This window comes from Clarias gariepinus, chromosome 1 (genome assembly GCF_024256425.1).
Source record: "Clarias gariepinus isolate MV-2021 ecotype Netherlands chromosome 1, CGAR_prim_01v2, whole genome shotgun sequence".
In the NCBI taxonomy this organism is placed as follows: Eukaryota; Metazoa; Chordata; class Actinopteri; order Siluriformes; family Clariidae; genus Clarias; species Clarias gariepinus.
This window is the reverse complement of record NC_071100.1, coordinates 50,569,885-50,583,996: the sequence shown is the minus strand read 5'-3', so window position 1 is coordinate 50,583,996 and position 14,112 is coordinate 50,569,885. Positions and strand designations below refer to the sequence as shown.

The 14,112-nt window shown below is 42.3% G+C and overlaps 1 protein-coding gene across 2 annotated transcripts in view; it reads left to right on the top strand.

The window, feature by feature from the left end:
- The window catches only part of pde4bb (phosphodiesterase 4B, cAMP-specific b), a 30,985-nt gene extending 20,453 nt beyond the window's left edge, over window positions 1–10,532 (top strand). For both annotated transcript variants that reach the window (XM_053495596.1, XM_053495597.1), the window contains 10 exons: window positions 109–221; window positions 5,545–5,638; window positions 6,753–6,937; window positions 7,121–7,219; window positions 7,310–7,474; window positions 7,705–7,804; window positions 8,147–8,301; window positions 8,395–8,517; window positions 8,611–8,793; window positions 8,898–10,532. In XM_053495596.1, the coding sequence (XP_053351571.1) occupies window positions 109–221; window positions 5,545–5,638; window positions 6,753–6,937; window positions 7,121–7,219; window positions 7,310–7,474; window positions 7,705–7,804; window positions 8,147–8,301; window positions 8,395–8,517; window positions 8,611–8,793; window positions 8,898–9,179 (1,499 nt within the window). In that variant the 3' untranslated portion in view covers window positions 9,180–10,532. The remainder of the gene's footprint in view (window positions 1–108; window positions 222–5,544; window positions 5,639–6,752; window positions 6,938–7,120; window positions 7,220–7,309; window positions 7,475–7,704; window positions 7,805–8,146; window positions 8,302–8,394; window positions 8,518–8,610; window positions 8,794–8,897) is intronic.
- The last annotated feature ends 3,580 nt before the right edge of the window (window positions 10,533–14,112 follow it).

The following is a 14,112-nucleotide window of genomic DNA, read 5'->3' as shown; positions in this document are numbered from 1 at the left end:
AAGAAAAAATGAGGCTTAACGTCTCTAGTCTCTCTCTCTCTCTCTGTCCGTCTCTCTGGCTCTCTCTCTCTCTCTCTGTCTCGCTCCGTCTCACTCTCTCTCTATCAGATGAGTCGTATCAGAAGCTGGCCTTGGAGACAATGGAGGAGCTGGACTGGTGCCTGGACCAGCTAGAGACCCTCCAGACACACCGCTCCGTCAGCGACATGGCGTCCAACAAGGTCACACACACACTCACACACACCCCTCCAGTCTCCACTCCACTCTCATTCGTGTTATTCTTAAAGTGCATCAGTGTTTAAAGGCAAACTATATCCTTGTACCGCAGTGCATTCTGGGAAAAATACAGTAAATGTTGGTGAGTGCCGGGTGTAAAATAGTTTATCGAAACAAAAAACATCATATGTAATGAATGTTCAATAAACGCTTTAAATTAAAAATTTACACAAATGCCGTACGCCTCGCTGCGAACGAACCGTTACTATGGAGACATAATCGCATTAGAACGAGCGGGTTAATCCTAATTACGCCTGCACTACTGTCAGAGCTGCGGTTTAAGGGAACTAATCAACACCTCCTGACCAATCAGAGGCCAGAGTTCAGCAGGAGTGTGGTGGACCTCAGGGGTATGGATTGTGCTACAGTTCACATCTGCATGTGTGTGTGTGAACTGATATCAGGGTTATGTTTGCTAACTGAGCAGGATCCGTGACTGGTTTGATGCAAATGCTGCAGATTCATGCTTACGAGCACGAGCGCACACGCTTACACACACACACACACGCTCACACACACACACACACACAGAGCCAAAGTTGTTTGGAGGAATGAGGTCGAGCAGGGGGTGGAGGTGGTGAAGGTGAACCCAGCGCTCTGTTGACACACTGCAGTTTGCGGGAATGCCGCCGTTTCCACACACAGTACCGCAGCGATCTGCTGGAAATCCGGGATAATCACGCGCTTTCTGGTTTATACGTCTTCGGATAAATATTTACCTGCCGTGTGAGTAAATGTTAATAAAAAAATTAAAATACAAAAACTTAGCGGTTGTTATTCTTCTGCCATTTCAATCAATTCATCATCTCCGTGTTCCTGGTAGAAGTGGGCGGTTCTAGCTTGCTAGCGACTTAGCGTTGACCTCCCTACGATCCCCCGCCCCCATCCCCGGAGAAGTAACACCAACCCTTCCGCTATATTACCTGCTAAGCTTACGCTACGTGCGCTAATCACCACCAATACTTCACGCTCTTCCCTGAGCCAAAAGAGTTGCAGGTGGTTTGTAATTAGCTAATCATGATGTTTTTTTTCTCCATAAGCTCCACACCTTTTTTAAGGTTCATAATTTCCAGCTCGAACACACCCACTCAATCCGGCAATTTACGTCTGAGATAGTGAGGGTAATTCCCAGCCCGACTCTAACTAGTCACACCAGTTCAACTTTAAGTGTGCAAAAGTTTATACACCCTTATGACAACAATAAATATGATAATATATTTAAATTTATTGCTTTTTTTTGTCTTTGGTTTAAAAAAAAAACTTGTACAAGATTTTATTATTATTAAAGATTTTTATTAACTTGTATTAGAATTTAAATACTAAAAAAAAATATATATATATATTTCTTTAAATTCTCAGCCTGCTTTAAACATTGTTTAATTATCATTAGCCGATTCTGCGGTAAAATGCTGACGTCAAAAGACTAGTCGAGTGCATTCCTGCTGCGATTGTCCTGTCCAACATGGCCATGAGCAACAATTAGTCTTGCAATCTAATTGGCCGTTTACAAAAAAACAAGAAGAAGGAGCGGATGTGGGACATATTTCAGAAATCCATGAAGTCGGAAAAGAAAGCAGGAAGTTCCACATGCAGCGGCACACAAACAAAGAACTGCTGTGTTTGTGGATTCCAAACATTTTTGTGCATTTAATCTTTATTTGTTCATCATAAATTTCATTCTTATGCGTTATGCTTTTTTTTGAATCAAAAAGTTTTTAATTTGTTACATTTTAAATTTTTGAAAATTATAATACAATTTAAACGTCAGCGGTTGGTGGTGCGATAAACTTTTCCCCCACATGTTATTCAGGATGTGAAAATAAACAAATTAATCATTTAACGTGAAAATGCCTGGTTGATTAAAACACCTAAATTCAATAATTAACAGGTTGGTATAAATACGCCGTATAGCGTAGCTTGTCCTCCCTGCTCGTACATCTCCGTTACCTAGCAATACAAAATTATTTATATTACTTTTTTGGGCTGCCAGGTCTTTAAATCTGCTTCACGAGTAAATTCTATTTATAAAGCTTTTATACACATCAAAGTAAGTTTATCTTCCTTTTTCATCAATCATATTTTTATGTAATAATATTTAATAATTGATGTTGCTGTTGTGGCAAAGTCCATTTAAAGGTACAAAATAAAAAATGCAATCCTTTTATTTATTTATTTATTTATTTATTTATTTGATTCCCGTCGTGGGGTGTGTGTGTGTGCGTGTGTGTGTGTGTGTGTGTGTGTGTGGAGTGTGCATGTTCTCCCTGTGCTTGGTGGGTTTCCTCTGGGTTCTCCGGTTTCCTCCCACAGTCCAAAGACCTGCAGATTACGCTTAATTCCCAAATTTCCTGTAGTGTGAGATATGTGTGTGTGTGTGTGTGTGTGTGTGTGGTATGCTGTCAGGTTACTGATGTTTCTATAATTTTTTTTAATTCATGCATTTAAAAAAAAATTATTATACTTGAATCAATAACTTGGTGTAATTCGTGTAAATGTAATTGATTTAGTTTTTATGTTGCTGTCAGTCGAGTCAAGTCGACTTTGATTGTCATTTCCACCATCCACAGTTCAGCACACAGTAAAACAGAACGGCGTTCCTCCAGTATATACACATGTAACATAAATTAACAGAAACTAAGCTAGCTAACTAGGACACCTAATTTACACCATAAATGATCAAAGTCTATTCTAAAGTACTAAACAACAGATAGACACAAGACAACATAAAGAGCTCGTGCAAATGTGCAAACAGGAGCAGCAACACGACAACACAACACAATGTGATAAACTGTAATGTACTGAGACAGTGAGGTTGTTGAGGTCGTGCAGATTTAATGACCTGATGGATAAGAAACAGTGAACGTCTCTCGTGAGTGGCTGCAGAGACGAGAAACAGAGAGAGACGAGAGACAGAGAGAGACAAAAGAGAGACGAGAGACAGAGAGAGACGAGAGACAGAGAGAGACGAAAGAGAGACGAGAGACAGAGAGAGATGAGAGACGAGACAGAGAGAGATGAGAGAGAGACGAGAGACAGAGAGGGACGAGAGACAGAGAGACGAAAGAGAGACGAGAGACAGAGAGAGACGAGAGTCGAGACAGAGAGAGATGAGAGAGAGACGAGAGACAGAGAGAGACGAGACAGAGAGAGACGAAAGACAGAGAGAGACGAGAGACAGACGAGAGACAGAGAGGGACGAGAGACAGAGAGACGAGACAGACGTGAGACAGAGAGGGACGAGAGACAGAGAGAGACGAGACAGAGACAGACGAGAGACAGAGAGGGACGAGAGACAGACGAGAGACAGAGAGGGACGAGAGAGAGAAGAGAGACAGAGAGACAAGACAGTGAGAGACGAGAGACAGAGAGAGACGAGAGACAGAGAGGGACGAGAGACAGAGAGAGACGAGACAGAGAGACGAGAGACAGTTGTTGTGCTGGTTCAGGTGTGTGGAGCAGCTGAGCAGGTCTGAGCTTGACGATGTAACCCATGACCTTGTGGTTCAGCTCTGCACAAAGCAACAACAATGCATGTGACCTTAGGTGACAAAGAGTGTGTGTGTGTGTGTGAGTGTGTGTGTGAGTGGGGGGGCCCTAACTAGGCCAGAGGACGGTGTTTTCCCGTAGATGACCCAGTTCCTGTGTTTACACTGATAAGAAAGAATTCAGGGATCAAGACGTGGAGTGTACGTCTATGTGTGTGTGTGTGTGTGTGTGTAAGTGTGTGAGTGTGATTCTAATGAAATCTTTTGGTTTTAACACTTTTAACCCGCTGGTGATCTCAGATGAAATAAAAAACAAGGCAAAAGGATTAAAAGTGAAACGCCGGCGGTTCACCCGAGGGCACGGAGGGGTTCGGGGGGGGGTGTAGTGGGGTGGTGGTGGGGTGAGGGGGGGAGGGGATTGTATGGGGGTTGATCAGGAAGCGAGTCTCAGTCTGGCAGCCAGAGTGTGTGTACAGTACCTGAGGCCAGGGAGAGAACGAGCGAGGGGAAGGAAGGAGAGGAGCGACGGGGAGGAAAGGGGAGGGGAGGAGCCTGCTGAGGGAGGGGGCGGGGCCAGGCAGAGTTAAGTGAAGCAGCCAGGTCTTTGTCTCGTACATTTCCTGCCTTGTGTCAAAGTGAACGAGTGCATCGTGCATGCCACCATGGGACTATGCTGCTCTGAGAAAGCGAGGAAGTTTGGTGCAAACCACAGCTGGGTCGAGGTGAGGAGAGATAACGCTAAGACGTTTTATTGGTTTATATAAATAAATATAAATATAAATAGATAAATATAAATATATTGTTATTGTACTTTTATGTCTTCAGTCTTTGCAATTCATATGTAGAATGTGTGTGTGTGTGTGTGTGTGACGTGCAAGATTTCCACCAGCTCATAAAAATCTACACTTTAGCTATAGTTAAGAAATGTGTGTGTGTGTGTGTGTGTGTGTGTGTGTGTGCATGAGTGAGTGTTTGACTGTGTGTGTGTTTCACAATGAGACACTGTCAGAGTCAGAATTACTGCTCGTATGAATCACATAATCTACCTCCTGTGGTGTCAGAAAAAGGAAGGATGATTTTATCTCTGACGTCTGTGCGTGTGTGTGTGTGTGTGTGTGTGTGTGTGAGAGATAGGATAACTTGGTAGTCTAATATCACATAATGTTTAGATATTATCACAACGTTCCTCTAACATCAGGAGAACCCTTCAGCGTGTGAGGAGGGTCACAGCCGGTCGTACCCATACCAAGGTTCTTATTTTAGGGAGGAAAAAAACATTGCAACATTTTATCCTAAAACAAAAAAAAGATGTATTTTGTAAGCGTTCAGGGACGTTACGAAGCTTTGCTCTGTCGCATGAAGTCACGTCGTGTGTGTTGTAAGGCAGCGGTTCAGGAGAAGTGCAGCCGTGCGCCCTGCAGTACAGCTGTTCTCGTGCAGGAGCGCTGGGATTTAGACTCTCACGCAAACTCTGCATGAGAGGGTTGAAGGGCAGATGGGAAAGAGGGGGCGGAGGGGGGGGGGGGGCAGACTCCCTTTTTTGGGGTGACTGCACTGTGTTGTTTGTTCTCCCATTGCATTGTGCATGTTTTTTCCAAACACCTTGTTCTCAGTCTCCTGGGCTTACATTAAGGTGTGTGTGTGTGTGTGTGTGTGTATCATTTTATCATATTGTACCAAATCCCTGCCGTCCAAACCCAGTGCACAAGTTACTCTCTGTTTGTTTGTTTGTTTGTTTGTTTGTTTTTCCTCCTCCTAACGTTGATTCTTTAACGCATTGCAGTTCAAGAGGATGCTGAACCGCGAGCTCACACACCTGTCGGAAATGAGCCGCTCTGGGAACCAGGTCTCCGAGTTCATCTCCAACACCTTCTTAGGTGAGAATTCGTCCGAATATCATCCCAGTCTCGCTTATTTTAATGAGTCTCGCGAATGAAAACATAAAAATTATTTCTAATGCACATGTTAATGTTAACTCACGTCAATCTTACATTTCACGTGAAGAATGCACGCTTAGTTAGCTAATATTTCAAAAAAAATATATATTCTTTTTATTTACTTTTCTGGCTTAAAAAAAAGCCCGAGCGAGTTCCAGAGAACTGAAACAGCTGGAATGCAGGCCGAGTAAAAACAAACACTTTTAATCCAATAAGCATTTGTTTGCTTGTTTGTTTTTGGCGTGCATCTTACCTTCTCAGAGAGCGAGAAACACAATGGAGATGAGAGACAGACGTGTGTGTGTGTGTGTGTGTGTTGGGGGAATTTGTTAAAGTCATTCGAGCTTGACTTTGCTCCAAGCAGCCTTCTCATGCTGCTCAAACCCAAGAGAGATAAATAAATAAATAATAATCTGTGTGAACCTGCGACAGTAGTAGGAAGTGAACGCGACCGTATCAGGATACGGGGAAAAGACTGAGGCCTTTGATAACGCCTTAATCACTCTACCTGTAAATCAAGAGCACAGAGGGGAAACATTTCCGCGAATTCCCTCTGAGAAACATATATCACCTGGGGATTAGCATCGGTGTGTGTGTGTGTGTGTGTGTGTGTGTGTGTTTTGTGGACAAAGCCACGCTGAGGGTTTCTCATTTCCAGAATGTGAACCAGCAGCAACTTTTCAGAGAGATCGCGGCGTTTTACTTGTAACAAGAGTGTTTACTCACGTTACACCACTCGACAAGGTTATGAAATGACGCACAGGACTTAACCTTAAGCACGATAGTTATGGAAATGGACACACACTCACATTCGCACCCACTTGCACACACACACACACACACACACACACACACACATACATACATACATACGTACATGCATACATTCGTACAGTTCATGCAGTCGGGAATTCCCCTCCTCCAACCCCACACCGCGAATAAACTATTAGAATTGAACGCTTTGAGTTTAAAGGTCACAAGAAGTCATGAGTTGAGTATAGTGTGCGAGGGGGGACATTAGCATAACTGACAGAGTGAAACCTCTCCCTTACAGACAAACAGAATGAGCTGGAGATCCTGACGCCTCCTGCCAAGTCTCGGGAGAGGAAGAGGAAACAGCAACAGCAGCCGCTCATGACTCAGATCAGCGGAATGAGGAAGGTCACGCATGGCCCGGGCATCTCCAGTAATGTGGCCCGGTTTGGAGTCAAGACCGACTTGGAGGACCTGCTGGCGAAGGTAAGAAGAATTCACCATGCTGATTTCCTTGTCGCTTGCTTCCAACTTATAAAGAACTTCTCAGTTCCTAGTGTCCCCCCCCCTCCATCATTCCAAATACCTTCAGTCTGTTCTTTCCTGGTTCCATTAGTGGAAGCACCAACAACCTCCTTAGACAAACCCTTCACTATTTTATTTCCCCAGGACTTGGAGAACATCAACAAGTGGGGGTTGGACATCTTCCGAATTGCCGATCATTCGCATCAACGCCCGCTCACCTGCACCATGTACGCCATCTTCCAGGTCAGTCCCGTTCCTTAACCTCTACCCAAACATAAGTCTTCGTTAAGCCGAAAGAAGTCATGCAAACACAAATCCTTGTATGATCTCCAGGAGAGAGATTTAATGAAGACCTTCAAGATCCCAATGGATACCTTTGTGACGTATATGATGACCCTGGAGGACCACTACCACTCAGACGTGTCTTACCACAACAGTCTGCACGCCGCCGATGTTGCGCAGTCCACGCACATCCTCCTGGCCACGCCTGCTCTCGAGGTGAGGAAAACGTCTGTTACTTCTGTAAAAAAAAAAAAAACCTTCTCCAGGTGGAGAAACCCAAAACAGATGTAACACGTCTTGTATGGAGTCTATTCCCATTTGTGTGTTTTTCTCTTGCCTGCGACATAAATGAGCTGAAGTTGGATCGTTTGGGTATTATCACGAGATCGGCGCTTTGATGTCACTTCGCTAATCCTCTTTCCATTTTCTTCTCTCCTCTTACTCAGGCGGTCTTCACGGACCTTGAGATTCTGGCAGCCATCTTTGCGGCAGCGATCCATGACGTGGATCACCCGGGGGTCTCGAACCAGTTCCTGATTAATACCAGTGAGTGCTTTTGCCCTTCCATTCCTCCCTTCGCGTGCAGTTTAAGTAACTATAACCAGACGGAGACCAAACTCTCTGCACGTTGTGTCTGTTTTATCTGCGCTGCTGTTTAGCTGTGTCTAGAAAGACTTTTGAGTAAACACACCCTGCTGTTTTTGTATTTGTGCATTTTATTTTCCTTCTGTCCTCTTATTTATTGAGCTTTGTCTTTTTTACATATGTTCTTTTTATCTTTAATTAGATATTGTGCCGTTGATTTGTTTCCCCTTCTCTTTGTTGTTAAGATGCTGTGCAGATCTTTGATGGTTTTTATAAATAAATTTCTCTTCTCTCAATGCACAGACTCTGAACTGGCGCTCATGTACAACGACGAGTCTGTTCTCGAGAACCATCACTTGGCCGTGGGCTTCAAGCTCCTACAAGGGGAGAACTGCGACATCTTCCAGAACCTGTCAAAGAAACAACGCCAGACCCTTCGCAGGATGGTCATTGACATGGTGAGTCGGTCAGACGCCCTCCTTCAGGAAGTTCTCAGCCTCCTTGCTTTTGTAGAGTTTCTCAGCTTACTCTGCTCTGCTTTCTCTCGTTAGGTGCTAGCAACAGATATGTCCAAACACATGAGCTTGCTGGCGGATCTAAAGACTATGGTGGAGACCAAGAAAGTGACCAGTTCAGGAGTGCTGCTGCTGGACAACTACACGGACAGATTACAGGTAAGAGCTCATGGAATATAGAAAGTGACTTTTTCCTTTAAAGGTCATTCTTGGAAAGAGTCCCACGCTAATTAACCCTTGCGGTGTCTACAGGTTCTGCGTAATATGGTCCACTGCGCCGATCTCAGCAACCCCACCAAACCTCTGGATATTTACCGGCAGTGGACGGACCGCATCATGGACGAGTTCTTCCACCAAGGTGACCGGGAGCGAGAGCGTGGCATGGAGATCAGCCCCATGTGCGACAAGCACACCGCTTCTGTTGCGAAGTCCCAGGTAAGAATCGAGCACATACCCTTCCTAGTTCTATAAACTCGACAACAGTTTATATTTCCTCCGTGTACAAACCGATAACTGACCACGTCCTGATTGTCCTCCAGGTGGGATTCATCGACTACATCGTGCACCCTCTGTGGGAGACCTGGGCGGATCTGGTGCACCCGGATGCCCAGGACATCCTGGACACTCTGGAGGAGAACAGGAACTGGTACCACAGCATGATCCCTCAGAGTCCGTCTCCTCCGTTCTATGAAGCCAGCGGGGACAAGTTCCAGTTCGAACTGACTTTGGAAGGTGAAGACGGGGACAATGATGACCACGAAGGACCTTCGGAAACGGCTGACATGGACATAGCGACGTGTTCCTCTCCCGCCGAGACGTAGCAGCTCACTACGTTGCGCGTTGGTTTATTCCGTGATCAAATGAAGATCAGTGAAACTTCTTTTTGACGAAGAAGCTGTTTGCAGACTTGATTACTCCAGAGGTGCTTCTTGCAGCATGTGATCAGAAGCTAAGGATTCCTTGGAGATCAACTACAAAGTTCTTGCGTGGTTTGCGGGTTCTGGGACTGAAGCAGGGACTCAGTGGATCCCGCAGCGTAAACGTGGCCCCAGTACGGGATGCTATGAAGGAGAACTACTGCCCGATGATCCGTATGGATTTACTTTATCCGGGGTTTTTGTGTACCACGGTGTCAAAGACACACGTTTGGTTTTTAACTAGGTTGTATTTATCATGAACGCAGATAATCATTGAACACGAAGAAAAGAATTTCTCAAGGTGTTTGGATCAGTCTTATTTGGGGAAACAATGGTTTATTTAACAACTCTATATACACCAAGTACACCTTTTTTCTTCCTAAGAGACAGTTTTCACTGTGCTAAACTTTTAGTTGTTTTATTATTAATAAACATGGTACTTTTTTTTGTATTGTAAATAGACACGAATGAACCCACAACAAAAGCACTTTAACGCAGACACTGAAACCACTTTAGAGAAAACGAGTCGTGTTGCAGCCAAAAATGAAACAGTCAACATTTTTTTAAACTGTTACTCAGAATCATGTTTCAGTGCAGCTGATTTAAGAAAATACAATACAATATTTTACAGTCATGGCAATAATCATTGACGTCAATCCCCCTTGTTTCTCAGTATAGTCATGTACACTCACGCACACACACACACACATACACACACACACGTACAGGATGTGGTTGAATAAAAAAGCGATGTGTCGCACGTCCTGAAATCGAGATTAAATCTCCTACAGCAGGTTGGCATCGTGGCCACATGCATCACACTCAAAGCCACACATATAGAAATAAAAACGCTGCTTAATTCTTAAAGTGTTTCATTTTTACATAACGGTTTGTTAAAAACAGCTGTTAGTGTTAAACGGCGAACAAAATTCGTTCCCAAAACCCACAACAAATTTTTTTTGTTGTTATTTGTATTTATTTTATTGTTTGTTTTATCATTGCAATGCAGTGAGTAGTTACCCTCGACTTCCCTGGTGGAATGAACATCATTATTTGTTACTTTGTGCTGGTGTAATGTTGTAATACTTTGTGAATTATTATTATTATTATTATTATTATTTTATTGTGTCCTTCACATAGACACACACACACACACACACACACACACACAAAGTGACTAACCGTCCCACACTGTGATTTCATGGTGTATTTGTGTCACTTGCCAAAGAATTTATTAAACATGAACATTTTTGGAAATGTCTTGTGCTTTGTTGATTTTTTTTCTTTAATAATAATCTCATGCTGAAATGAAAGAAGTTGAAAATAAACTCAAATTTCTTTATGTTTAAAGACCTTTTGGAAAATAACATATTAAATATAAAACTTTGGACACAAATTTAATTATTTAACATTAACCTAATGCATTATGGCGTCTTCTGAAAAACAAAGTAGTGATGTAGAAATTAAATTAATATAATTAATTAATTATTTTTATAATTAATAAATTAACCAATATATATAAAATAACATATTTTTTATGTCATAATTACATTGTTTTTTGCAGTTGCACAAATTCTACTCATTGATTCACTTTGAACCCAAACAAGAGTTTATGTTTTAGATGCTTTCCTACCGTTGTCAAAAGAATAACTTATTTTATTATTTATTTAAGAATTATTTTTAGTCCAAATCTCAGAATTTTTAGTTCAACTAAAGTTGAAATTTTTACACTGGCCAATTTTTTTTATTCCATCCCTACATCGAAGTTCTGTAACATAAACAAACTTTTTTCTGTAACAACTACAAACTTTTACAAGCTGCATAAATTCTTAAAAAAAAGTAATAAGGGAGCACTTGAGACTTGAACGTCTTTAAGGTTCAGGTACAAAATTGGGTGTTGCTTAATTTTTTTTGTCCAGCGTGTGTATATATAATAGTTTATAGTTAGAACTACACAGAAATATTAACACAAGTTCATTATACAGAGCTGAAAAAAAAACTGGAAGAAAGAAAACGTCACTGAAAAACTGCTAAATAAATATATAAATTGACAAAAATATATTAAAACCCTCCAATTAATGTATTCCATTTAGTCATTTTTATATTTATATAGGTTTATTAAATACATTTTTTATATCCATAGGGGGCCAATCAGCTGCGTATTAGTGTGAAATATTAACACAAGGACTAATTATTAAATCTATTAACCCCCATACACCGTATTAACCCCGGGATATGGACCGCTCTACACTGTTTCTCCGCATCTCTATCTGGCTCGTATCACACACACACACACACACACACACATGTACACACACACTCTGGTTATTTCTAGTTCTCTTTGCACCAGATAGCGATCGTGTGGACGTGACAGAACGACTTCATAATTATCATCATCATGACGTTATAGTTTTTTGTTTTTCCTGCAAGAAAGGCCGAATGTGATTAAATTCAATTATGATTTTAGATTTTAGAATAAATTATGCTGGGATTTAATAACGGGTATTAAACCCGAAGTAGATTATTATAACCGTATTAACACCTGAATATATCATCATTAACCGCATTAACCCCCGAACACGTCATTAACACTGTTATCACCACTGTAAAGATTAATAATTATCCATATTAACCCCTGAACACATTATAAACATTATTCACCCCCAGAGAGATTATTAACCGTATTAACCCTGGAATTTTTAGCTGTTTTTTCTCCAAAAAATGTCCGGATTTTTCTAGATTTCGTTGTAGAGATAGTGATCGTGTGGACGTGACAGAACGAGTTCATGATTATCATCATCATGACTTTAGTTTTTTATACAGTAAAGCCTAAACTAAATTTAGAAACGTACTTCAATTGTGCTTGTACTTAAATGTATTACCTGTATTAACCCCCGAAATAATTATTAACCCAATTAACCCCTGAGGAGATTATTAACTGTATTAAAGTCTAAAGTGTTTATTAACCTTTTATTAACCTCTAAAGATGTTATTAAGTAAATTTATCCACAAATTAATTATCAACAATATTAGCACCTGAACTAATTATTAACCGTATTAACCTCCGCACACTTTAATACCCGTACTAACCCCGGGATATGATCCGCTCTGCGCTGTTTCTTCACATCTCTATCTGAGATTTATTAGCCGTATTAACCCTGGAGTGGATGATTAACCGTATTAACCCGCACACACGTTATTAACTGCATCATGACCTCATTATAAACGTATGCTGAGCGTATTATAACTGTGTATTAGACGCATTATAATCGTGTCTTAAGCACATTATAACCCCTGGACACATTATTAACCAGGTTAACCCAGAAACACGCTCGTAACCGCATCAACTCCTGAACGTTCTCGCGTCCGCGCTGTTACTTCGCCCCATTAGTTGACTTTTTTTCCACACAAACTATCTGGTTATTTCCAGTTTTCTCAGCAGCAGATAACGATCGTGTGGACGTGACAGCAGCGCGTACCCGGAGGCCAAGAGCAGCCAGGCGTATCGTTTGCAACAGAACTCGCACGGACGCATCACTATCGCACTCCCGCATCAGACGTTACACTCAAGTACTGAACACAAAGCGCAGGAACACGGCGAGGAACGCCGCACAGCCACTTCTCCACGTAATGCTGCATAAAACAACAGCGCTGACATCAGAGTGGCAAAACCCACACGGGCTGTTTACGCGCCTGACCGCGCCGCTGCACAAAGAGACGCGCGGCACCAAGCAAGCAAGTGTTAGCGCAACAACATCGACTCACTCAGGCTGCGATCCTCATCTACACTCAAAACTTCATTCTTACAGCAAGACCGCAGTAACCCTGAGGAGAGAGAGAGAGAGAGAGAGAGAGAGAGAAGAATAGAAAGGAGGAAGATAAAAGAGAAAAAGATTAAGAGATAAAGTAACAAAAAGCAAAACCAAAAAAAAACAATAATAAAAGGAAAGTAAGAAGGAAAGAAAAAAAACAAAAAGAAAGAAAGAAAGACAGAAGGAAAACAGTTATTGTTTATTATTTTTCTTGAACATCTATTTCTGCGAGATTTAAACAGTAAACATGGACTGGAAAAGTGAGAGTTGGAACTGTTGTGGTGTGTGTGTGTGTGTGTGTGTGTGTGTGTGTGTGAGACTAAACACTAAGGAGAAGTCTGAGTTTCTGAGAGCTGAGACACAGAGCGGTGTGTTTACTGAAGCCCCAGTGACTCCAGGCCAGTATTTTCCACTGCGCTTCCAGCAGGAAGGAGACCAGGAATCCTGGGAGTTTATTTTTGAGAAAAGCAGCGAGGCCCGGCGCGTGCTGACGTCACGCTCCTGTGAGAGCGAGCGCGGAAGAGCGGAGAGAGAGAGAGAGAGAGACGAGGAGCTGAGCCAGGTCGAGGCCCGGAGCGGGGAAGGGAAAGAGATAATACCTGAAAACAAGTGCACTCGGTCCACTTAGAGAAAAACTTCCTGCTTCCGTTATCTCTTCCCCAGAGCGCGGAGCCGAGACTCGTATCAGGAGGAAGTGAGAGAGGGGGGGAGGTCAGGCAGAACAACATGATGAGGCTGTTGACATGAGGACAAACTGCAGCCCAGGACAATAACATCTCTACACCACAGGGACAAAACACTGAGAGACAAATCTTAATAACAAGAGAAAGAGAGAGAGAGAAATGCAAGAAACAGACTAGAAAGAAAGGTTGTGTAGTGGTTGTGTAGTGGTTGTGTCAGGGTTGTGTTGGAATTGTGTTACAAAAGTTGTAAAGTGGTTGTGTCTGTTTTGTGTCCACGATTGTTTGCAAGAGTTGTGTTTGGGGTGTATAGGGGTTGTGTCGGGGTTGTGTTGGGATGGTGTA